The sequence below is a fragment of the Balaenoptera ricei genome, chromosome 17 (assembly GCF_028023285.1).
Source record: "Balaenoptera ricei isolate mBalRic1 chromosome 17, mBalRic1.hap2, whole genome shotgun sequence".
NCBI lineage: Eukaryota > Metazoa > Chordata > Mammalia > Artiodactyla > Balaenopteridae > Balaenoptera > Balaenoptera ricei.
In genome coordinates, this window is record NC_082655.1 from 36465599 (window position 1) to 36493064 (window position 27466).

At 41.3% G+C, this 27466-nt stretch overlaps 1 protein-coding gene across 1 annotated transcript; it reads left to right on the forward strand.

Annotated features, from left to right (window-relative positions):
- The first annotated feature begins 7182 nt into the window (after positions 1 to 7182).
- LOC132351725 (sal-like protein 4) lies at positions 7183 to 11016 on the forward strand. Its single transcript, XM_059901716.1, is given in 6 exon segments — positions 7183 to 7186; positions 8225 to 8712; positions 8714 to 8942; positions 8945 to 9262; positions 9265 to 9737; positions 9739 to 11016. Coding segments are annotated over 6 exon segments (2790 nt in total).
- Positions 11017 to 27466: the final 16450 nt, after the last annotated feature.

Genomic DNA, 27466 nt, shown 5'->3' on the forward strand with positions numbered 1-27466 from the left:
TTCTCTGTACTTCTCAGATCAAAACCTTCTAAAACTAGTAACTTCTTAGACTCAAATAAGAAAACTATTGGATCCTCAAAAATGATACAATGAAAGGGAACCAAGGAAACGTTTCCTAAAGTACATTCTGCGTGTTGTTCAGTGGGGAAAATCATGGAATTATATAATTTAGGAGCTGTTGGGTTAAACAAAGTTAAACCAGTTTCTAGGCTCCTTTGAAAAGCAATGCATATATATTCAACACATGATAAAAATTCAAACAGTAGAAAAGCGCATAAAATGAAAAGTAAGATTTCTTCTCACTTCACCTTCTGTCCCCCAGTTCTTCACAAAATCAAGAATTGTACCAGTTTCTTGTTCTTCCAGAATCATTGTACACATTTATAAGCATCTTATTTAATCAATATATAGCTAGATATAGGTAAATAGCTTACATAAGTGGTAGCGCACTAAACACACTTCTGCATCTCTCTTTGTTCACTTAATATATCTCGGGGGAAATATTGGTTCACTTGGATCAGTAGTTTTCAACTGGGGGTGATGTTAGATACATCTTTGATTGTCACATCTTGGGGGGTGTGGGTACCACAGGCAACTAGTGGGTAGAGTTCAGGGATGCTGCTGAATATCCTACAATGCACAGAACAATCTCCTACAGTAAAGAATTATCTAGCCCAGAACAGCAATGGTGCTGCTGAAATCTTGGTTTAGATCTATATTATTCTTTTTAATGGGCACATACTATTCCACTATATGGATGATTCATAATTTATATAACCAGTGCAATATAGTGGTTGTTTAGGTTATTTCAAGTCTTTTATTAGAAAAAAAAATCTGAAATGAATATTCTCATGCAATTGCAGAAGCATATCTATAAGATAATATTCTGTAAGCAGAAGGGGGGAGTCAAAGTTTGTGTGTATTTTTATCATAAATATTGTCAGTCGTCCTCCAAAGATAATATAGCAAGTTACATTGCCTTCAACAATGCATGCAAATTCCTGTTTCCTCATATCCTACCCAAAACAGTTTAGTAACATAATTTTCTTTATTTGCCAATCTGGTTTAAATAGTGATAGTTTTAAAATTTGTGTTTACTTATAAGTGGACTTGAACTTTTTTTCATACATTTAAAATCCATTAGTTATTTTTGTAAACTATCTGATCAGTTTTATTTAATGCAACACTTCTCAGAGACTTTAATATGATTATCTGTATTGTGACTCTCCAAGTGATAGTGTTCAACTTTTCCCAACTTTTATCCTTATAACCTTATTTTTAATAAATCACTTTCAGTAAACATGGTTCTATAAAACACTCTTTGAAAATTACTGAAAACAAGATACCGGAATAAAATCGACTTGTGAAAGGACTTTGAAAATTGTCCAAAGAATGTGTAATAGTGATAATTATTTGGTGGCATTTTTAGCAGATCTGGAAACCCCTAACTCATGGTTAGAAGCAAGATCAATGAAAACTTGAGTTTATAGACCCCTGTCAGTACTCATCAGGATTCTCTTCCTTGCAGACTAAGATCCAGTTGACTGAAACCCAACCAACTCAAACTAAGCTAGGCAAAAACCAAACCAAATCCAAACAAAAAAATTTATTTGCTCATATAAATAAACCTTGGGAAGGTCTTCGATTAAGCTGTGCCTCAAGTATAAGAGGTGCCAAGAACTCAGACTGTGAGGTTTTCCTCTCTTGCTCTCTCACTTTTCCCTGCTCCTCTATTCAGCTTTATTCTTTCAGCTGAGACACTAGTTGTTTCTATCCCCAGTATTTCACTGCTTCACCATCAGAGAGATTGAAACACTTGCTCTCAGGCCCCAGGTTCAGAAGTACCGGGGAAGAGCTGGCTTATTGGCCATCTCTGAGCCAAACAGTGGTGCCAGGACCAGTAACCATGAGGAGGCTGAGCACCCATTAGTACCTCGTGATGGCAGTAGGGGAGGAGCTTTACCAAGAAAAAGAACAAAGAGCGGTTCTCTTTCACCAATAGATGACATGACATCCTCCATGTTAACAGAAGAGACTGAGAAACATCCCTGGAGAATATAATCATCATGAACTAAGTGAAACTTGGCCAAGAAATTTAAAAGAATTTAATATTCAATGTCCTTGTGCAGCTTGTACAGATTTGCTAATGTTAAAAACAGCATCAGACGCTGGAAAAAAGGTTCTTAATTCACTGGATTTGGACAGGTGAAGTAACAAATAACAAAAGGATTGCCAGCTGTGGTCCTTATGTAGATTTATAAGCAAGCCTTGCAAGATACAGAAAACCAATTCTCTGCTTCACATTCAAACGGCTAGAATAGTACCCAATGGGGAAAACTGGACTACTCAGTACAATAGTTTGAGCATTTATAACTTGTATTAGCTTTCTATCCTCCCCGCCCCCCCCCCCCCCCCACTTTTTAAATTGAAGTATAGTTGATACTGTGTTAATTTCAGGTTACAGCAAAGTGATTTAGTTATATACACACTTTTTTTTCAGATTATTTTCCATTATAGGTTATTACAAGATATTGAATATAGTTCCCTGAGCTATACAGTAAAACCCTTTTTGCTTATCTATCTCATGTATAGTAGTTTGTATCTGTTAATCCCATACTCCTAATTTATCCCTCCCCACTCCCTTTCCCCTCTGGTAACCATAAGTTTGTTTTCTATGTCTGTGAGTCTGTTTCTGTTTTGTATATAGATTCACTTGTATTCTTTTTTAGATTCTGCATGTAAGTAATATCATATAATATTTGTTTTTCTCTGTCTGACTTACTTCAGTTAGTATGATATCCTCTAGATCCATCCATGTTGCTGCAAATGGCAATATTTCATTCTTTTTTATGGCCGAGTAATATTCCATTGTGTGTGTGTGTATCATATATATATATATATATATATATATATATATATATATATATATATACACACACACATATATACATATATATACATATATATATGTAATCTTCATAAACCAATTGTCTGTTGATAGGCACTTGAGTTGTTTCCATGTCTTGGTTATTATAAGTAGTGCTGCTATGAACACTGGAGTGCATGTATCTTTTCAGATTAGAGTTTTCATCTTTTCCAGATATATGCCCAGGAGTGGGATTGCTAGATCATATGATAACTCTATTCTTAGTTTTTTAAGGAACTTTCATACTGTTTTCCATAGCAGCTGCACGAATTTACATTTCCACTGACAGTATACTAAGGTTCCCTTTTCTCTAGACCCTCTCCAGCATTTATTATTTGTAGACTTTTTGAAGATAGCCTTTCTGACCAGTGTGAGATGATACTTCATTGTGGTATTGATTTGCATTTTTCTAATAATTAGCAATGTTGAGCATCTTTTCCTGTGCCTGTTGGCCATCTGTATGTCTTCTTTGGAGAAATGTCTATTTAGGTCTTCTGCCCATTTTTTGATTGGGTCGTTTGGTTTTTTTGATATTGAATTGTATGAACTGATGGTATATATTGGATATTAACTTCTTGTCAGTTGCATTGCATCATTTGCAAATATTTTCTCCCATTCCATAGGTTGTCTTTTCATTTTGGTGACTGTTTCCTTTGCTGTGCAAAAGCTTTTAAGTTTGATTAGGTCCCATTTGCTTATTTTTGCTTTTATTTCTTTTGCCTTGGGAGGCTGATCTAAGGAAATATTGCTACAATTTATGTCTGAGAACGTTTTGCCTATTTTCTCTTCTAGGAGTTTTATGATATCATGTCATATTTAGGTCTTTAAACCATTTTGAGTTTATTTTTTTAAATGGTATGAGGGAGTGCTCTAATTTCATTGAATAACATGTAGTTGTCCAGCTTTCCCAATACCACTTGCTGAAGAGACTGTCTTTTCTCCACTGTATATTCTTGTCTCCTTTGTTGTAGATTAATTGACCATAGGTGTGTGGGTTTATTTCTGGGCTCTCTATTCTGTTCCATTGACCTATATGTCTGTTTTTGTGCCAGTACCATGCTGGTTTTTTTTTCTTAAAGTGTTTTTTTTTTTAATTTATTTTTTGGCTGCATCAGGTCTTAGTTGTGGCACATGGGATCTTTTGTTGCGATGTGTGGGCTCTTCATTGCGGTGCACAGCCTTCTCTCTAGTTGTGGCACGCGAGCTCAGTAGTTGTGGCACCCTGGCTTAGTTGCCCTGCGGCATGTGGGATCTTAGTTCTGTGACCAGGGATCAAACGGGTGTCCCCTGCATTGCAAGATGGATTCTTAACCACTGGACCACCAGGGAAGTCCCATCATGCTATTTTAATTACTGTAGCTTTGTGGTATTGTCTGAAGTCTGGGAGGGTTATGCCTCTAGCTTTGTTCTTTTTCCTCAGGATTGCTTTGGCAATTCTGGGTCTTTTGTGCTTCCATATAAATTTTAGAATTATTTGTTCTAGTTCTGTGAAAAATGTCATGGGTATTTTGATAGGGATTGCATTAAATTTGTAGATTGCTTTGGATAGTATGGCCATTTTAACAATATTAATTCTTCCAATCTAAGAGCATGGGATATCTTTCCATTTCTTTGAGTCATCTTCAATTTCCTTTATCAATGTTTTATGGTTTTCAGCATATAGTTTTCAGTTTTATAGTTAACTCTTTGGTTAAGTTTGTTCCTAGTTTTTTTGTTGCTGTTGTTGTTGTTGTTTGTTTGCTTTGATGCAATTTTAAATGTTTTTTACTATCTTTTTTTTGATATTTCCTTTTAGTATAATTGTAAGAAATGCAACAGATTTCTGTATATTAGTCTTGTATCCTGCTACTTTGATGAATTCATTTATTAGTTCTAATAGTTTTTGTGTGGAGTCTCTAGGGTTTTCTATATCAAGTATCATGTCATCTACAAATAGTGACAGTTTTACCTCTACCCTTCCAATTTGGATACCTTTTATTTCTTTTTCTTGTCTGATTGCTGTGGCTAGGACTTCTAATACTATGTTGAATAGAAGTGGTGAGAGTGGGAATCCTTGTCTTGTTCCTGAATTTAGCAGGAAGGCTTTCATCTTTTCACCATTGAGTATTATGTTGGCTGTGGTTAGTCATAAATGATTTTTATTTTGTTTAGATATGTTCCCTCTGTACCCACTTTGGTGAGAGTTTTTATCATGAATGGATGTTGAATTTTATCAAATGCTTTTTCTGCATCTATTGAGATGATCATGTGGCTTTTGTCTTTTCTTTTGTTAATGTGGTGTATCACATTGCTTGATTTGCATATATTGAACATCCTTGTGACCCTGGAATGGATCCAACTTGATCATGGTGTATGATTCTTATGTCTGTTGCTGGATTTGGTGTGTTTTTTTTTTAATGTCTTATTATTTTCAGTAGCTTTAATTATATATTTAAATTAGAATCCCCGATTCTTAAAAACCTTAATTTCCAGTGACAACCAAGAGGCAAGTAATAGTTACCAAAATCTGGAGAAACTATTTTAGATGATTTTTAGAACATAATTATTCTTATGGTTTACCTAAAAGCTCTTATCTCATTTATATTTAAAGTTTCATCATATCAAGTTATTTTTCTTGCTGACAAATTTGCAACAGATATAACAAGATTTCATTTAACTTTCATTAAACCTAGGTGCAGTGAAAGTACTATACTTAATGTTGATGGCTCTAAAGACATGTCTATATTAATTAGATCAACAAACAAACATTAATACCAGGTATTAATTTAATACTATGTATTTTCCAGTTCACATGAACCTGAAACTCATTTAGCTTAATTTCTCTTGTATTTAGAATTGTTTGGTTTGTAAGCACTTACTTTTCTTTAAGCCAATTAAATAGAAATCATTTACAGATTAACCTCAGCAATGTTATCCAAAGACACAAACACATATAAATAGACAAACAAACAGAGAGACATCATAGTTCTCATTTCAAAATTTCATCCCTGAGTCAGGTACAGCAATGTAAAACCCATCAGTTTACAAAAGAGGTTGGATTAAAGTTGGTTTTCTGGCAGATGGAACAATTCAACTCACTTGTCTAGATGGCTAAACCCTTTCTACTAATATTTATGGAAAACAAGTCAAGTTCTAAATTACTGTATCCGCTTTTTCAAAATTTGCATTTTAAAAAGATGGCAGAGGTAAGGGTTCTTGAGAAGACCAGATAGGACATTTGTATCTCAAAGATACAGGCAAGTTTCTCCTAGGATGACTTTGTTTCCCCTTTGTTTAGTATTTACAAGCCTCTTAAGATCTCCCATATTTATTAGAAAATCAATCAATTTGTTCCCCACTGTCAATGTTACCCAGGCCCCTGTGGGGAAATCAGAATCAGATACCTCAAGTGCAAGGAAGTCTGCTGGCCTCTGACAAGATTATTGGGGCAAGGGAAATTGCCCTTCTGCGTAAGTGGCTCCCGGTCCAAATTGGGTGCCCTGTCTGGTCTTAGATGATGATACTAAACCAGGTCCCTGTGTCCCGGAGGTTACCATAGAAAGTTCTATTTGATCCCCTTGGGTAGGGGAAACGGGAGGCAGTGAATATGTTGGCGGCATGGGAGGGGGGAGTTGGAACAACTGCCAGTGCAGCCAGCTCGGCCATTGGGGGAGCTGGATAGGCTGGAGGGGGGTTTCAGTTTTGAAATAACATGTCCCCACTCTCATTTTTTTCTATTCACTTGTAGAACAGGTTTCCCCTTGGGTTTCCTTTCAGACCCCTGCCCATAAGGTGGCAGCCCTCTGACTCCTTTTCCTCCTGATGCAATATAGCATAAATGCTCCTACATATGGAATCTCATCTCTTTTCCCTGCTCTTTTTTTTTTAAATAAATTTATATATTTATTTATTTTGGGGTGTGTTGGGTCTTCATTGTGGTGCGCGGGCTTCTCATCACGGTGGCTTGTCTTGTTGCAGAGCACAGGCTCTAGGTGCGCGGGCTTCAGTAGTTGTGGCGCACAGGCTTAGTTGCTCTGCGGCATGTGGGATCTTCCCGAACCAGGGCTTGAACCCATGTCCCCTGCATTGGCAGGCGGATTCTTAACCACTGCGCCACCAGGGAAGTCCTTCCCTGCTCTTTTGCAGAACATTTCTAGCTGCGAGATTGTGTAATAATTGAGTGAGCCATTCAGGGGCCATCGTTCTTCTGATCCTAACATATATTGGGTCCACACCCTATTACAGTAATACATCATGTCTTTCTTAGTCATAGGCTCATGGGTATGTTTTGCCCATTTATCTAATATATTCCCCAAAGGGCTCTCCTTCAGGATAGATATTTTCCACTTTTAAAAGTTTGATAACACCAAGACAGAAAAGACGCAGACAAATTCCAACACAAAAGGCACAAATTCTAGCACTGATGCACACAAAACCAAGACAAAACCAAGACAAGACCAACGAACCAGTTCCCAGATCGGGTAGACTTACCCTACAAAACCAACGAACTAGTTCCCAGTGAACCGGTTCCCAGAATCAGGTAGAGTCCAACAACAATTCCCCCCTCCAGCAGGGTACCCCCACCAGATTGGCCTTCCCATAAAGGAAAAACCCAGACTGAGGGGGAAATATGTTCCTAGCATGCATGCCAGAGTGACTTACCCTCCAGAATCGAATCAAGTCCGTCGACTTGTAGCCCCAGATGGAACCGAAGTTCCCCAAATGGAAGTTTGTCGGTTCCTTGCCTCAACTGCCAAGTGCTGGGGTAGCTGGTGCCGCTTCAAGGGAACTTTGAAGGGAAGATCCTCAGGACAATGGTCCTGGCAGCTGCTAGGGCCCTGCCCCAATATTCCCTGAGCGGGGCCGGCTAGCCATGAGCAGCAAGGCTCCTGGCTGGCTAAGCCAAATTTGTTACTGAGTCCAAGCTCGCTCTGCTCGCTGGACGACAGGCTAATGAATCGGAGACGAGGTGTTGAGGCAAAGGAATACGACTTTATTTGGAAATCCAGCAGACCGAGAAGATGGCAGACTAGTGTCTCTGAAAAACCATCTTATCTGGGTCTGGATGCCAGTTTCTTTTATAGAATCAGGGAGGGAGAGGCGGTGAGGAAGTTAAGTAAAAGGGCCATCAGTCTTGCAAAACATCTCCTGGAATCTAGATGCGGTTTTGTAATAGCTTTCTATTTGCTGCTGTAACATTACCACAAACTTAGTGGCTTACAGGATACAAATTTATCTTACAGTTCTGGAGGTCAGCAGTACAAAATGGGTCCCAGTGCTAAAATCAAGGTGTTGGCAGGGCTGCATTCCCTTCTGGAGACTTCAGGGGAGAATCCAGCCTAAGCAAGAAGGACGGTCACAGAGAGGACGGTGGCAGCTCAGGGGACACGAAGGAGAAGCTGGGGGCAGAGTCCGTCATATACTTCAAGATGGAGGCCGCCCTGCCACCCACATCCCAGGACATAAGCTATTTACCCAAAGGCAAAGTGGCCAACACCAATGTCACGCGTCAAGCACTACGGGGCACCAAGGCGGCCGTGAACCGGCGGAGCGCGGACGCGCCCCCAGCCCCGCTGCCCGGCGCCAGCAGCAGCCCCTGGGTCCTCGAGCAGATCCTGTGTCTGCAGCAGCAGCAGATCCAGCTCGCGGAGCAGATCTGCGTGCAGGTGAACCTGTGGGCCTCCCATGCCCTCCACTCCAGCGGCGTGGCCGGAGCCAACTCCCCGAAGACGCTGGGCGGCCACGTGTCCCAGCAGGCTTCGGCGGCTGTGGCTCTGCTCAGCCGGAAAGCGGGAAGCCCGGGTTTGCCCCCTGGACACCTTGAAACCAGCCAAGCTACCTCACACCAGCATCCCTTCCGCTGCCAGCTCTCTGTCCCCGGGGCTGACGCCCTTCGCCCTGAAGCCAGATGGGACCCAGGTGCTCCCCAACGTCCTGTCGCGCCCCTCGGGGGCGTTACTACCTCAGGCCCCAGGCTCTGTGCTCGTCCAGAGCCCATTCTCCGCCGTGGCATTAGACCCGTCCAAGAAAGGGAAAGGAAGCCACCGAGTGTCTCCCCGGTACATGTCAAACCCAAGGACGAGGTCCTCTTCAAGCACAAGAGTACGTACTGTAGCAAGGTTTTGGGGACTGATAGCTCCTTGCAGATCCACCTCCACTCCCACACTGGAGAGAGACTCTTGGTGTGCTCTGTCTGCGGCCACCGGTTCACCACCAAGGGCAACCTCATGGTGCACTTTCATCAGCATCCCCAGGTGAAGGCAAACCCCCAGCTGTTTGCCGAGTTCCATGACAAGATGACGGCAGGCAGTGGCCTTCCCTACGTGCTCTCTGGCCCTGTCTCCGTAGATGAATCCTGTAAGGAGAGCCCGTCCTTGCGACGGGGACCCCCAATGTAGTGCTACCTCAGAATCTCTCTTCGGGGACTAACACCAAGGACCTCATAGGTGGCCCGTTGCCCAATGACCTGCAGCCCAAGCCTTCTCCGGAAAGTGAGGATGGATCCATCCTACCTGGGGTGGGGCTAAACCATAATTCCCCGAGGGTTGGTGGCTTCCAAGGGAGTGGGAGACCCGAGCCGGGGTCAGAGACCCTGAAATTGCAGCAGCTGGTGGAGAACATCGACAAGACTACCACTGACCCCAACGAATGTCTCATATGCCACCGTGTCTTAAGCTGCCAAAGTTCCCTCATGATGCATTACTGCACCCACACCGGGGAGAGGCCGTTCCAGTGTAAGATCTGTGGTCGAGCCTTCTCCACCAAAGGCAACCTGAAGACACACCTTGGGGTGCACTGGACCAACACGTCCATAAAGACACAGCATTCATGCCCCCATCTGCCAGAAGAAGTTTACCAACGCGGTCATGCTGCAGCAGCATATTTGGATGCACATGGGCGGTCAGATTCCCAACACGCTTCTGCCAGAGAATCCCTGTGACTTTATGTGTCCCGAGCCAATGATGGTCGGTGAAAATGGCAGTACAAGCATTGTCTGTCATGATGATGTCGAGAGTATCAATGTAGATGAAGTTTGCTCCCAGGAGGCCCCTGGAAGCTCCTCGAAGGTCCCCATGCCCCTTCCCAGCATCCACTCGGCATCACCTACTCTAGGGCTGGCCTCGGTGGCTTCTCTAGATGCCCTGGGGAAGGCGGGTCTCACTGGTCTTGCCCTGCAGTGACAGAGCAGCCAAGAAAATGGTTCAGTGGAGAGCGATGGCTTGACCAACGACCCTTCCTCCTCAGTAATGGGGGACCAGGAGTATCCGAGCCGAAGTCCAGATGTCCTGGAGACCACATCCTTCCAGGCAGTCTCCCCAGCCAATAGCCAAGCGGAGAGTGTCAAGTCCAAGTCTCCTGATGCTGGTGGCAAAGTGGACAGCTCGGAGAACAGCCGCACTGAGATGGAAGGTCGGAGCAGTGGCCCACCGACATTTATCTGAGCCCAGCCCACCTATGTTAAAGTTGAAGTTCCTGGTGCATTTGTTCGTCCCACGACCATGTCCCCAGGTATGACACCCTTGTTGGCAGTCCAACCCCGAAGACAGGCCAAGCAGCACGGCTGCACAAGGTGCGGGAAGAACTTCTCATCTGCGAGCGCACTTCAGATTCATGAGCAGACTCACACTGGGGAGAAGCCTTTCGTGTGTAACATTTGTGGGCGAGCTTCTACCACCAAAGGCAACTTGAAGGTCCATTATATGACGCATGGGGCCAACAATAGCTCAGCACGCTGTGGCAGGAAGCTGGCCATCAAGAACACCATGGCTCTATTAGGAACGGACGGAAAGAGGGTCCCCGAGATATTTCCCAAGGAAACCCTGGCCCCTTCAGTGACTGTGGACCCTGTTGTGTGGAACCAGGACACCACCATGCTCAGTGGTGGTCTGGCCATGAAGACCAACGAAATCTCTGTGATCCAGAGTGGTGGCATTCCCACCCTCCCGGTGTCACTGGGGGCCAGCTCCGTGGTGAATAACACCGCTACCTCCAAGATGGATGGCTCCCAGTCGGCCATGAGTGCCGAGGTGGAGAAGCCGGGAGCTGCCGACAGCGTCCCCAAACACCAGTTCCCTCACTTCCTGGAGGAAAACAAGATGGCCGCCAGCTAAGCTACAGGAGAGTGCACGTCGAAGGAGCAGTGCAGTGACCTCTCTAGAACTGTACCTTTTTTGCTTGTTTTTCTTAAAGACCCCCATCTCCTCCAGTTTTCTTCCTGATGTGCAAATAATGTTTTGAGTTGTGACCGCAAACTCAGGCACATCCTACAATCACAATGTTGCTATGCTGCTTTGCAAAAGCAAACAAACAAAAAAGAAAAAAAAAATCATACTAAAACAAATACAGACTAGTATTTTTTTTTTAATTTTGGAAAGAAGCGTGTCTTGCAGAGTACTTTTGTTACTTGCAACAAACTATGTACGTAAAACCTTTGTACAACCTAGAGTAACTGTTTCCAAAGACTGTCACCTATTTCAGGTTGGAAGGTGTTGAACCACCATGGAGAAGACAACTGTTTTGCCTGTTTGGGGGTTGGCGGGGTGGGTGGGTGGGTACTGTATACTTACTTCTGCGGTGACTGTATGCGGGTAAATGGACAAGGTCTGTCGTCTGTTTAGGGACCTGTTTTGTATTCTCCCAACCCTACACCCATTTTTCTCTTCTTTTTTGAATGTACTTTTTTTTTTTTTTAGACCAAGTTTGTAGAATTCCAAATTTTTCTTCAACCTTGGAACCTTAAGTAGAATGCCCTCAAGTGGACAGATTTTAGTCCTTAGAGAGTCAACATGTGTGTTGCTGCTTATTTAAATGCAGTTCAGTTGGAGCCCCAAGAGTGCCAAGGTCCTCCCTATGCTTTCCAGATGCCCTTCTTCTTCCTAAAACCAGGAGAGGTGAGCACCTGAGCAGGGAATCTCAGGTGACTTAATTTAGTTCACCGGTGCCTACTCTGAAGAGCTGGGTACCCGTTCTTGAAGAAACAAGCTCACCAGAAGGGTGTGTTTTCTTCTTATATACTAATAACTTCTTATACTAATTTGTACCAGAAGTTCCTTGATTGTGACTTATGCCAAGTAATTATGAAGATTTTTTTTTTTCCCTGAGTATTGCATAAGGCTACCAAGTTGGAACAGGCAAGTCTTGGGTGTGAAAGCTTTAATTTATCTACGTCATTCATGTGTTATTTTTGTAGCTATAGTCTCTATTTTCTTATTTGATGACCGCTGAAATGTTCCTAGGCCCTGTCGTAAACCTAACAGTTGATGTATTCGTGGGAACAGCTGGAAGTTCAAGATGTTGTTGTGATTCTTTTTTTCTTAATCCCCCTTTTGTACATGTGATATTAAGCAGACAATGAAGCGTTACTCTTGAGGATTTAACAAGGAAGGGAAAAGAAAGACCCACATTTCTGGGTGAAGTCTTTGCCCCTCTATGTGGAAAAGTGGGTTGTGACTGTTCTCAAGTCTGTCTCTTGGTAATTGCACCTGATTTTAGGATCCAAAAAAATTTTTTTTTGTTTTGTCAAGTTGTGCTTTTCCTTCTGGAATTGTAAGTGAACACAATAATAGGACCTGTTTACACTGTGAAGTGGATATTGTTACAGAAAATACACCAGAGGCTTTCTCACTTGTTAAGCTAATAGTGCCTTGTGAATGTATGATCTACGGAGAAACCCCTGTAGTTTTTACCTGCTGATGCTGTCTGTCTGTTGGAGAATAAATTTTGGATGGTTCTTTTTTTCACCAAAAAAAAAAAAAGACGGCATCAGCATTTTCTCCTGAACCATCAAAAAGATGACTGACATTTGAAATACTTCAAATGTATAAATTCTAAAGTTTAAATGTTTGAAATGCTCAGGAGACAGTTTACATGGACATGGAAAGGTAAATCTCTCTGTAGGCTAACCCCTAATTTAGAGGCAAGAAATTTATTGGAAAAAAATCAGGTTATTTTTACAAACTGGCTATTTATTTTTGAATAATTCAGGAAAAATTCCCCATTGCTTAATTTCAGTTATATCCTCCCAGCAACAGTACTAATCATATACAATATAACCATAGCATTCCATAGTACCCCAGTATTAAATTTTGAAATGTAAAATACCCATAACATAAAACCAGAGGGGAAAAATTCTTATAAAGCATTTTAAAATCAGCAAAGCATTATCCTTTTCTGAGTCAACAGGGAAGCTTCTTCATAATACCACTGAGATTACTCTCTCCTTCCCTGAAGACAAAGTTATGCTTAAAGCTGCCCAAATATGTAAAGACAATGATGAATAGAGTTTCCTGCAGATACATCACCAAATGAGAAAAAGGGTGAATTTTACGGTACATGAATTATATCTCAATAAAGATGTTACTAAAAAAAGTTCAGAGACTCATAAGTGGTAGATCTTCCACATTTAAGTAAAACTAGGCTTTTCAATAACAGTTTATATGTACTGAGTGCTTATTAAGGACCAGAATTTTTCTAAGTATTCTCTTAGAAATACTCATCTATTACAATAACCTATAAGATAAGCACCCCACAGATAAAGAAACTGTGGCTTGCCTAAGATCACACAATAGTAAATGGCAGAATTGGGATCTGAACTCAGGCCATCTAAATTCAGAGTCCTATTTCTTAACCAATTCACTGCTTATGTTCTTAAGCACTATACTATGCCATACTGCTTTCTTGAATGTATGGAGTCCCTTACTAGAACACAATTATTTGGAACCCAATTCAAATACTACTAGATATTCTAGCAAAGAACTATGGTATAAGAGGAACGTATTATTGCACTCTAAATAGCTATATATTTTGGCAGAACTAAATAATATAATCAAGAAGAATCAGCCTACAGTCAAACCTGGTTTGATAAAATATGAAAGGTTATAAAGTAGAGCAAGTCATCATAGACAAAATCACTTTCCTTCCAAGTCCAATAGATGTTTGTTATTCTGCTGTATGCCCATTTGAATTTTTATCAAGAAGAAAAATGATGCAATTAGAGAAGGCCATATATTACACATCCCATAAACATTTTCTTTAGTAGTCTAAACAAAGTGGTTTGACATCAAGATAAAATATAAATATCTTCAATAACCACTTTGATGTATAACTGCCATTAGAATTTCTATGTCACGTAAAAAAAATACCTTTTTCTTTTGTTTCTATTTCTGTTAAGTTATTTTGGTGGAGAAAATTGATGTCTATATGAGAAATGAGGGAAGATTTCAATAGAATTTATTTTTTGTCTTCACAAAATAAAAGGCATACATCTGTTAAACAGAACACAAAAGAATAAGGTAGTAACAGTTCATGCTTTATAATAAAGGTGACATTTCTTTGATCTTTTGTTTTAAAATTAAGCTCAAGGGTCCTGCTTGACTAACTAACATTCACAAACCTAATGTTTTGTGCCTTACAGGCTGCACGAAGTATAGTCTTTTCAGAAACTGATGGTGCTGTTTACCCTAAAAGTTTCCTACATACAAAAGCATATCATCACTCTCACCCTGTGTCAAGGTTTCACAGGATACTAGGACAGTGGGGTGGAGTTAAAAACTGCATCAGAAGAGCAGGCTAGTTGGCTTGGATGTGTGCCTGTATTAGAATTCCCATTACAAATGTAGGCAGTATGTCTGGGAGCTTCTCTCAGAGATGTGGGAAAGAAGCAAATGTGGCAACGAGCTACTTACTGATTGAGCTTCTTCCATTGCTTTCTTCCATTGCTTTCTTCCATGTCTCTCTTATCCAAAACCCCAGGCTTCATCTCCATCAAGATGCCTTTATGATGCCTTCCAACGTCTGTTCTATACTCCACCACCGCTGAGTCTTTCTCCAAGCTGCCCAGATCCCTGGAGAAATCGTCTTCTTTCTACTAAACCCAACCTCCCCATCACCACCTGCAACACATACACACATACACCTTCTATGCTTTTTCTTCTTCACCTCACCACTGAACTCACTTAATTCCAGGAATTTTTCATTATCTTTCTCATTCATTCATTTGATAATTTTGTTCAACCAACATCCACTCATTTAGAACAAAAACTATGTGCCAGACATTGCAAAAACAACCTTTAAGTGACATTTCTTCTAAGCAATTTTGCAACTAACTAGTGGACGTGTATATTTATAGGATAACTCTGTCTCCCTCTCCGTCCTGTTGGTAGATGGGGGCTTGCTGGATCTTTGTAGCACTCTGGACTCTGGCTGCAACTGATACTCAATAAATTCTAGTTAACCTACTAAGAGACTGATGCTGGCAACAGCAGCTATTCTAGCTACACTTCACAGTAAGAGAAAGTAAATGCCCTTTGTCTCACATTTCTGAGCCACGCTGATCCAGCCGACCTTTGACCCATCCTTCTCCCTCCCCCATCCTCCTCACCAAAACAAACATGGAATATTTATCCCCAATAAGTAACCACATATCCCATTCAACTTTGGCCAAAAACAGGAACCCTGAGGTCCAGAATCCTAGTTTGTTGTTTAAAATACTGCTCATTATCTGTGAATTAAAGTGATGTCTTACAATACAGGGACAAGGAGACAGGCTTTGAGTCCCAGGGCTGCCACAAATCAGCTGTGACATCCTGGGCAAGCCACAAGTTTTTGGAGGTTTAGCGTCCTTATCTGTAAGACGGAAATGCTGGTACCTGTCTTCAGAAGCTTCTTGGGAGCATGAAATAGGGACTGTATAAGAGGGTGTTCTGGGGACTTCCCTGGTGGTGCAGTGGTTAAGAATCTGTCTGCCAATGCCGGGGACACAGGTTCAAGCCCTGGTCCAGGAAGATGCCACATGCTGTGGAGCAATTAAGCCCGTGCGCCACAACTACTGAAGAACTATGGTCAGAGTTCTGCATCTCTCTCCTCCCCAGTGGGCTTTCCTTATTGACAAGAGGGAGGAGTGCAAGTTTTGATTTGTGGTTTAATTACATACTGGCTTTTGAATTTCTGAAAAATTTTTCTAAGTAACAAATATCTGCTAAGCATTTTTTATATATTATCTTAGGAGGAAGATTTGAATTTATTATTCTGATTGGGAGTAAAAAGATGGAGTAAAAGGTTATATAATAGGTGGTTTTCAGATCAACGGATTGGGGATGATACAGTTTCCCCCAAAATATTCATGGCATGGGTTTTCCAACTTTGTAAACTTCTGCCCGACCCAAATGGACCCCCTGCTTCAAAGTGGGGCTCCAGATGTCAAGGTCTTACAGATGGGGTCTATTTTACTCCTAGGTGTCTAGGGAACTAGTATCCCCCCAAATATTCATGCCCACCCCAATGACCCTGCCTAGTGAAAATGCCAACCCCAGTGAAGCATTTCTTTTTTTTCTTCCATATCCAACCCGTCCATTTGCTCTGCTGCATTCCCGGAACACCTTCTAGGTGTCCCTGTTGCCATCAAACTCCTGCCTTCTGCCCCAGAGAGAAGGAACATGCCTGTAGTTCCACGCAGGAACTAGAACCTCAGATGCCCCAAAAGAAAATGTGAGGGTTTGATAGGGTCGTTTTGAGTCTGTCTTTTGATGCTATCCATATTTTCACATTTGCCTCTCTTTTATAACCCTAAAAGGTAAAACATATAACTTTTGGCCTCGTTTGATTACTAAACAATGTGTCCAATAGATGAGGCAATCCCATCTCTGTGCCACTCATCCCTGACACCCATCCCCAACACCTGTCCCCTAGGAAGCCACACCATTCTTCATGAGAAGTCCAGGCCGCCCCTTACCACTCGGCCTGAACTGGGGTCAGGCTTCTTCTCACAGCCATGCTATTTGGTCCTGTGCACCCCGCTTTACTCCTCTTGAAGGAGGAAGTTTGGCCCCCAAATCAACTCTAGTACTCCACTGCCTACTGCTTCCTTCTCTCCCTCCAGCTGCTTCCTCTCTTCCCCCAGAGGAGCTCTCCAAGCTCAGTGAATAAATTCAGCCCCCTGACATTTGCCCCCTCTTTTTTAGAGTCTCTCATTACAGTTGCACTTTGCCTAAACTTACACAACAAAATCGTGGCAAAAAATGTCACGGTAATCCAATTCATTTGCTCCCAGGAGCTTTCTCCAGCAAGCTGACTCTGTTGAATTAACTGAAGAGCCCTGTCTCTCTAATGTATATTCTTAGACTATTCGTCCCTCATAGTCAACTCCTTTGTGCTAGTTTTTTATTTAAATTGCGGGCATAGCTGCCAAAAGATCAACAGCAACATTGAGACATAATTTATCTGCCAGCAACAAAGGAGGCTCATAGGTAAGGGAGACGGACAATCAGGAAAAAGAAAGGTCTGTGGATAGACTTGCTTCCACTTTGAGAACAGTCTGAGTCAGAACAGACAATTACAAGCGTGTTAACTGGGGCACCAGCAGGACGAATCTCCTTCCATTCTAATTCACAAAGGTGTTTATGCCCCAGTTACCATTGGAAACTTTTACTTATTTCTTTGGGCTTTGAGGTCTATGACCTGGTTTTCAGTTTACCTTTTTCTACTGGCCTACAGCCTCCGTATTCGAAAGCACAGGACAATTCCATTTTATTCGAGGCAGGAATGATCTTTCAGGACTACTCCTGAATGAGAGTCAGGAGCAGGGGAAAGATTTCTCCTCTCTTCCTCTCTCATCTCCTCTGCATTCTTCCCCACACAGCCCCAAGGCCCTCCTGACTGAACTCGAATTCTCCTATCAGCTCTTCAGCCTTGAGTGTAATCAAATGGGTTTTGCACTAAGTTAAAATTGAAATATCATGAGAAGAGATACACATCAAGTCTTATCAGTCATTTGCATTTTGATAACAAGTAGTTGATTGTATCTCTTTTCCACTTTCCCACAGGGCAAGTTTTAAGAAAAGGGAAAAGAGCAAATGGGTCGTGGACACTGAAGGGGAATAAGGGTCATGGCAGGCTCTAGAGTCCAAGTGCCTACATCACAGTCTAGCCAAAAGCAGGGTCAATAGGGATTCCTATTTCCAGTTCTGCCACATCCCCTTGGCCCCATGTGGTATCCAAAGGCAAACAGCTCACTCCTCTTGTCACTATCTAAGACATGGGAGGAAGAAAAAGTAAATGGATTGCAAGTGGGGAGCCAAAAAGAGATCAAGTCAATGGTTTGGGGTGAGGTGCGATTCCTTGAGTTTAACCTTATTTTCTTGTTAGTCAGTACCCCAGTGCAAGTTCAACTCTTCAACCGATCTTTGTTTTCAGAGTTACAGGAGCCAAGTGATGTACAACAAAGGCACAATGATTCTTGGAATGAGATAGGGAAGGAACCCAATGGCCATCATTTTGGGACATTGAGTCTGATTTTTGATTAAAAACTTGACCCAGAGATTTCTGAAATGTGAATGGAAAAATAGCCATTTCAAGACTGCAAGCAGTTTTCAGTCTTATGAGCAAGGACATCTATAAGGGCCAGTCAGGACCAGCTATATAATGTGTAGGGCCCAGTGCAAGGTGAAAATGCAAGACCCTTGTTCATAAATTTGTAAAAATTCCAAAATGGTGACAGCAGAGCATTAAAACAAACACCCCTTCTAAGCATGGGCCCCTGTGGAATTGCACAGGGTGCAGCCACATGAAACCGGCCATGGGGCCATTTAATTACTCAAATGGGGAGTGTAGAACCTCTTCTCACATGGAAATGGTTGAGACATGACCCCAAGGAGCTAAACTGCTGTTTAAAAAACATGACTTTCATAAAGACAAGAATCTGGACTGTTTGACTTATCACCATATCAGTGAATACAGAGCAGCTGCTCACTAATTATTTGCTGGGGGAAAAATATGAATAAACAAGCATAAAATAACTTGTGTGCAGTAGGAAGCTGCGTCGTTACAGACTTGTGTCTGCTTCCAAGTTTCCTCTGTAGTGACCAAGAGACACATGAAAAGATGCTCAACATCATCAATTATTAGAGAAATGCAAATCAAAACTACAATGAGGAATCACCTCACACTGGTCAGAATGGCCATCACCAAGAAATCTACAAAAAATAAATGCTGGAGAGGGTGTGGAGAAAAGGGAACCCTCTTGCACTGTTGGTGGGAGTGTAAATTGATACAACCACTATGGAAAACAGTATGGAGTTTCCTTAAAAAACTAAAAATAGAGCTACCATATGACCCAGCAATCCCACTACTGGGCATATATCCAGAGAAAACCATAATTCAAAAAGACACATGCACCCCAATGTTCATTGCAGCACTATTTACAATAGCCAGGTCATGCATGGAAGCAACCTACATGTCTATTGGCAGACGAACGGATAAAGAAGGTGTGGTACATATATACAAAGGAATATTACTCAGCCACAAAAAGGAACAAAACTGGGTCATTTGTAGAGACGTGGATGGACCTAGAGACAGTCATACAGAGTGAAGTAAGTCAGAAAGAGAAAAACAATTATAGTATATTAACGCATATGTGTGGAATCTAGAAAAATGGTACAGATGAACCTGTATGCAAGGTAGAAATAGAGACACAGACATAGGGAACAAACATATGGACACCAAGGGGGGAAAGGGGGAGTGGGATGAATTGAGAGATTGGGATTGACATATATACACTAATATGTATAAAACAGATAACTAATGAGAACCTGCTGTACAGCACAGGGAACTCTACTCAGTGCTCTGTGGTGACCTAAATGGGAAGGAAATCCAGAAAAGAGGGGATATGTGTATACATATGGCTGATTCACTTTGCTGTACAGTAGAAACTAACTCAACATTGTAAAACAACTATACCCCAATTAAAAAAAAAAAAAGTTTTCTCTGTAGGAAACTGACCCTTAAGTGCAGGTAAATCATTGCCTGTGCTTATGAAAACATGAATATTCTTTAGGAAGCATTTACTCGAGAAAACCAAGGAGCTGTTCACATTAAAGGGCTTGAGAGAATCTGAGCACATATGATGCCCTAGAGTTGAGAGGACTGAGTGTAGCCCCAGTTGGGAGCAGGCCCTTCTTATCACTCCTGAAAGGAATCCAGAGCCTTTCTTTTACCTCAACTGTTAGAAGCATCAGGAGTGTGTCTTGAGACATTAGTACAAGCAGTGGGCTTAAGACGATGGGCACTGCCATCAGACTAGCTTCATTATTACCTTATTGGGCAAGTTACTTAATCTTTCTGTGTCTTAGTTTTCTCATCTATAAAATGGAGGGATAATATAGTATCTGCCTCACAGGGCTGTTTAAAGGATCAAAGGAGTTTTATGTGTCAAGCCCTTAGAACAGTACTTGGAACATGGTGAGTGCTATATAAATATTTGCTACTTATTATAACCCTCTTTGGAAGGACACCATTGCCTGTGGCAATAATGAGACCCCTTCAAGCACCTTCCCAGACAGTAAGCATTGATGAAGGGAACAGGAACAGAAGAGAAGGAAAAGGCTGGATTCTGCCAACCAACAAGTGTGTGAGCACTTCCATGCCTCTTCCCCTACCTTAGCAAATTGCCCAAAATAGCCAGGGAAGGAGGGTTCTTTACTTGGTGGGGCCTTGGGGTGAGAGGGTATTGGGGATTGACAGCCTGCAGGCACAGGAACTTCAGGCACCAATGCTGTGATGTGACTTGACACTTTTTATTAGAGGCAGAGTTGCACAGTGGCATCAACACAACTTGATGGATATAAGCAAGGGTTCTAGAGTCAGACTGAATTCAAGTCCTGGTCTATCATGTGGTCAAAGCTAATCTAATGGTGTAATTAGAACTCAACCATGAGTGATAATCTTTCTAAAAGGGCAAAGTTGACTGGGGATTCTAAGTCCTCCTAATTTCTCACAGAAGACCAAATCTATGTTTGAATAACCAAAAAGTCTGCTAGCCCAGTAGGCACCTATGTGCCAGTCAGGAAAAGTCTTCATTTCTTGAGCCTGACAAGGCTCAAGCTGGACTTTACTCCCAATTGCCCCTCTTTCCAGGAGCCCTTGTTCAGCACCTAACCTTAACACATAATCTGAGCACAGTTAACCAATGTAGTTACTATTTAAATTTGATGGAAAAAAAACTTGGAAGAAAAATGTCATTTAATTAAAAAATAACAAAGTCTATGGATTTTACATAAATTTTTGCAAACGCTCAAGATCAGGAAGACTGAATCCCGAAAGCCAGGGCCAGTCTTACTCTTGTAAGAGAATTAGGATCCTAAGCAGAAAACAAGATATATGATCATTCTTAGACGGAAGTGTTAGTAAATGGTTTGCCAAACAGAGATTGGAATTGAAAACTAGTGGTTACTCTCTCCATCATATATGAAGCATAGCAATAGTAATAAAACAATTTTCCTCATGAATTCTTTAAGCAAAAAATCCTAAGAGTAATTTGAGAAAGTTGTATAGTAAATTATCTCTGCCATTTTGAAATAGGAAGAAAGCAGATACATTAAAATATCCTCTACATGTAATTTACATATAGCTGCAAGGTATAAGGAAGTCAGTAGTAAGAGATGTGAAACCCTTGGATTAGGAGAGAAGAAATGATTTAAAGTTTTCAAAGTTACCACCGATTTTGTGTATTTTCCTGGCTTGTATTCTCCTGTGATCTATAGAACAGTCCTGTCAAGAATGCTTCCCAAGGCTGGGGATTTCTTTCCCTGGTGGTATGGAAGGATGAGGGCTGGACTGAGTGAGGATATGGGAGTTTCAGTTTGCACTTTACCACCAATCAGCTGGACTGCATGAAATGACCTTCTTTTCATTCTTCATCTGGGAAACTCCTACTCATCTTTCAAGACTCAGCTCAAGTGCTACTTACTCTGGGAAGCATTCAAGGACACCCCCAGGGAAAGTCTCTGGGTTCTTATACACTCTGCTCAGTCTCTTTTAGAGTATTTTTTGCTGTTTCATAATTTTGGTTTACCATATCTGGTTTTCTGACTAAAATATAACTTTCTCAAAGGCAGGCAACGTGACCTGCTATCTTTATTTCTTGGGCACCTAGCACGGTATTTGACTAAATGAATGATTAATTGAGTTAATGAGCTATGTCTCCCTAGGTACCTCATGCAAACTCTCTGGTACTGCATTTTCTTCATCTGTAAAAGGAAGGCATCCATCTGTTTTCTCAAGTTCCCATCCAGTTCAAACGCTCCTTGAATGTATAATATTTAGTTACAGATATTCCATCCAGGCCTTTTCTAGGGGTAGGGCAGACAGAGTTACCTCTGGGATTCTTCCATCTCCTCTTTGTACCCTCTCCATGCATCTGATTCCCCTGCACATCCTGGATATGACTCTTTTCCACAGGCCCTTGCACTCAGCTACTTGTCAGTAGTGTCAAGGTTAAGAGCACAGATCCTGGAGACAGACTGTCTGAATACAAATACTGGCTCTAGCACTTATTAGCTATATGACCTTGGGAATGTTATTTAACCTCTCAATTCCCTAATTTTCAAATAGGGATGATGATGGTGATGATGATAATGATGGTAATAATAAATTGCATCTACCTCATAGGGTGTCTAAGACAGGTTCTGATCAATCAGAATGAATGCCAGCCTTCCTTCCATAGGACTCTACCCCACCCCACGCTGAGTGTGTTGTGGTTGTTGACTGTTATAGAGAATGGGAAAAATAAGGTTTTAGTAAAAGATACTACCATAGATATTTTCAATAGGCAAAGGGGGAGGCATGATCCAGGTCAAGTCCAGGCCCTAGAAGGCTCACCCCAAGACAGGTTTCCAAGCTCTGTTGATTTCACAGGCAATAAATAATGAGACCAGGCTGTGGAACTTACTTTTCCTCTGTCTACTTTTTATCAGAAAATAATATTAGGTGGCTTCTCAAGAGTTATGTTTCTCTGATCATATCTGCAACTTAAGAAACTTGTTATTTTTAATAATAGTAATTAATAGTAGAATAACACTTTATTTTTCTTTATAAGATTCTCACAAGCCTGTGAGATGGGTAAAGAAGTTATTATCTGCTCTTTTAAAAGAATGATCACTAATCTATTGTATTTAGGAGTGTTAAACATGTAAGATTTTTGGCAATGCTTTGGAAACTTACATCGACATTGATGAATCAGCAGAGTAACTCAGATTTTCTCCATCAATTTCCTGGAATCTAATTGTAAATCTTGGATGATTTTGGAGTCTAAGTATAATAACTTATATTAAATGGTTCCATAGCTTAGAAATTGTTGCTGTCACAAATAATATATTACTTCACTTACTCCAAGAATACAAGGTAAGTAACTTTTTAAATTCACAGAGCAAACTAGAAATAGACATGCCAAATTCATAGATTAGGTATAAAATGATGTAGCAGCATGCCTTTGAAATACAAAGCTATCAGGAGCTCTATAGACCACCTCTCCTTTATGGAAATGAACATGGTGTTTGGTCACAAATTAAAATTCCACTTGACAGAATACATGGTGCAGAATGAATAATCTTAACTCAAGCAATTCACAATTATACTCCCAATCCTCTCTCACTGTTCATTATATTAATACAGACTTGACTTTTAAGGGAATGCTTGACAACGGTTAAAACTAATGCCTTAAAATGCGAGCTTGGGTATAGATATAGATCTATGGAATAGATATTAATATATAATAGCTGGATCTTCTGTATTGAATTCTAGACGGGTATTTGTTTGCTGGTAATCTTATTTGATAAGTCCAGAGAAAAAGAATTATATCAACTCATCACTAAATGCAATTCTGGCGATGCTTTCTTATTCCTGAGAGCAAGTGAGGTAAGCAATCTTTTTTTATTGAACAGATTGATGGAATAATATTTTGGAAAAATTATAGGGAGTAAACAGATGGGAAATGGGAGAAAAGCCACATGGGTAAGAAAAATCATGAGTTTTCACTGTATAACTATAAAATATAAAGGACAATTCTTTTGGGAACTCCATAGGTCACTTGATTCAACAACAGTGATATATTTTCATTTCAGCAAAGCTTCTAAACTTTGGGAGTATAGAAGTTTTATGACATACGGCTCTCAGCACCAGCTGTGACAGAGAAAAAGGGCTGTTGATAGAATAATTCTGACTAAGATAATGAGATCCTTAGCTGGCTGCATTTAATAGCCTCACAGGAAATTTTAGGGTGGAAGTCAGCCAACAAGCCCATCTTCATTTGCCCTTTCCTTTGAGTTGGCATAAACAGTAGACACTTACTTATTTCTCTGAAAAATTAACTCCTTTAAAAAATTTTAATGGAGTCATTTCACATGGTAGTCCAGCCTATATTTCAAATTAGGTAAAAGCTTTAAAATAACTCCCTATCTTACTGGCTTGCTACAGCCCCTTCTTGTCCTCATTATGTCATCCTGGGCATTGTGTCATGATTACGAAAGGTGGAGGGAACATTCAAGAACAGGAACCATTTGAGATGGGAGTGCAGGAGGGAAATGCCCCATAAGGAACTGTGAATCCATGTAGAGAAGGGTCTTAAATGGCTAGGATTAGACCACAGATGATTTTTTTTAATTAATTAATTTATTTTTGGCTGCGTTGGGTCTTCGTTGCTGCTCACAGGCTTTCTCCAGTTGTGGCGAGCGGGGGCTGCTCTTAATTGAGGTGCACAGGCTGCTCATTGCAGTGGCTTCTCTTGTTGCGGAGCACGGGATCTAGGCACACAGGCTTCAGTAGTTGTGGCTCGCAGGCTCTAGAGCGCAGGCTCAGTAGTTGTGGCGTGAGGGCTTAGTTGCTCTGCGGCATGTGGGATCTTCCCCGACGAGGGCTCAAACCCGTGTCCCCTGCATTGGCAGGTGGATTCTTAACCACTGTGCCACCAGGGAAGTCCCGCACAGATGATTTCTAATTAAGAGTGCTATGGATTGAATCATTGTGCCCTCTCCAAATCCATGTGTTGAAATCCCAACCCCCAACAGGATGGTATTAGGAGGTGGAGACTTTGGGAGATGATTAGGCCATGTGGTTTGAGTCCTCATAAACGGGATTATCGCCCTTATAAAAGAAGCCAAGAAAGCACCCTTGCCCCTTCCTCCATGTAGGGTTACAGGGAAAAGGCAACCCTTAATGAGACAACAAGCTCTTACCAGACACCAAATCTGCCAGCTCTATGATCTTAGACTTCCCAGCCTCTAGAACGATGAGATATAAATGTTTGTTGCTTAAAAGCCATCAAGTTTATAGCATTTTTGTTATAGCAGTCCAAATGGACTAAGGCAGGGAATTTGGCATAATCAGATTTGTTCTTTAAAAAAAATCACTCTGGTGACAATATGGAGGACAGATTGGAAGGAAAGACATTGGACTTTGTGATATTACTTGGAAGATTCTAGAAATAGGCTGAGGGGAGAAATGCTGAGAAACTGAACTATGACAGTGACTCTGGGAATAGAAAGGAGAAAACAGATTCAAGACTAGTCATCAGGTCTTGTCCTTTCTCTCTCTGAAGTATCTCTACCAGTTTAGTCAAATGTCTCAATAATGCCCTTTAGAGCATCTTGCTTTCCTCCAGTCCAAGATCCAGTCCAGGATCATGTATTGTATTTGGTTGCTGTCTCTTTAGTTTCCTTTAATTGGGAAACATTCATCAGTTTTCCATTATCTTTCATGACACTGACATTATTAAAAAGTACAGGTCAGTTCTTTTATGGACCGTTCCTTAGTTTTGGTTTGTCTGGTGTTTGCTCATGATGCGATTCAGGCTATGCATTTCCAGCTGGAATACCACATATGTAATGTCATGTCCTTCACAGGGTCACATCTGGAGGCCACATGATGTCTGCCTGCTCCTCATTGGTTGTATTCATCTTGATCACCCAGTCAGGTTGTTGTCTTGTTGCTCCATTGTACAGTTACTGTTTCCCTTTTTGACCAATAAGCAATCCGTGGGGAAATACTTTATTACCATATAAATGTTCAGCTCTGCAGCAAACGTCCCTCCCTGGATTGAGCATTCTCTTTTTTTTTTTTTTTAATTAATTAATTAATTAATTTTTGGCTGCATTGGGTCTTCATTGCTGCGCACGGGTTTTCTCTAGTTGCGGCGAGCGGAGGCTACTCTTCATTGTGGTGCACAGGCTTCTCATTGCGGTGGCTTCTCTTGCTGCGGAGCACAGGCTCGAGGCGCGCGAGCTTCAGTAGTTGTGGCACGCAGGCTCAGTAGTTGTGGCGCACGGGCTTAGTTGCTCCGCGGCATGTGGGATCCTCCCCGACGAGGGCTCAAACCCATGTCCCCTGTATTGGCAGGTGGATTCTTAACCACTGCGCCACCAGGGAAGTCCGATTGAGCATTCTCTGATGATTCTTGTCCAGATCAATTTTTAGCATGTTGGTTGCAAAATGGTCATTTTTCCAGAAGCTCCTTTTTTAACTAGACATAGTGTTGCCTGAAGTCTGTATATATGTATATGAAATATATATATGATATATAGTTGTGGTTTTGTGACTAAATTCTCATAGAACTGTTCTGTGGGACTTCCGGGAAGTCTCCTTAAAAGCACAGGGGTCTGGGGTGAGGGGGTGGCAGGTGTTTATCTCCCTCCCTCCTCCTTCCTGCTGCCTATAACACAAACATGAGAGCTGGAGGTCTGTCAGTCAACTTAGACCACCTTGTATCTTGCAAATAAAATCCTCAAACAGGATTTTGAGGATTTTGAGGATGCCATAACATCATCAAAGAAAAGAAACTTGGGTCCCTGTTGACACCGTGAAACTTCCAACCAGCCCTGGACTGCCTACGTCCAGACTTCTATCTTGTTTAAGCCACTATTTTGGGGGATCTCTCTTACAGATGAACAAAAGCTTCTAGCTAGATACATACTTAGTAGTTGAATCTTTGAGAAAGTATGGGCAGCTTCCTAGGTAGAGCATGGAGTAAGAAGAGAGAAGGGTTAAGGATTAGGGCCCTGAAGAATACTGAAAATTACTGAATAGTAAAGGACCCAGTGTAGAAATCTGTGAAAAAATCAAACATCAGGACAGAGTGGTGCTTCCAAAATCAAGGGAATAAAGAGGTTGAAGGGAGAATGGCATGAACAGTTCAAATATCTTAAGAGTTCAAATGAGATAAAACTGAAGTGCCTCCATTGAGTTGGCCGTTAGAGGTCTTTGGTCACTTACCAAGAAGAATTTTATTAAAATGGAAGGGGAGCATTAAAGTGCTCATTTTCAGTGGTTTCCAGGAAAAACATTTTACAAAAATGAATAAGAAAATTCTCTGCCCTTAGGAGCTTACTGTCTAGAAGGAAAACAGAAATTCATAATCACAATATATAGCATATTATAGGACTTAAAAATGGTACATGATAGGAGCCGTGAAAAAAGGAACTAATTTCAGCTTGATGTACTAATTGGAGGATATAAGGTTTGAGCTGAACCTTGAAAGATGATTGGAATTTCCCCCATGAAAAGGACATTCCAGACTAAGAAAACAGAAAAAGCGAAGATTCAGAAGTTATAAAGTATAGGATGTAATCTTGAAACATCTCACTTTGCTGGTGGTGGTAGGATAGGGTTTTAGAGACTTGGGTGTAAGGTGATAGGGCTTCAGAGGTGGGCTGGGGCCTCACTGTGGAAGGCTGCATAAAACAGCAGAGAGGACGGACTTTCTTCTGTAAGCAAGGGGGAGCTACCACAGGTTCTTAAGAG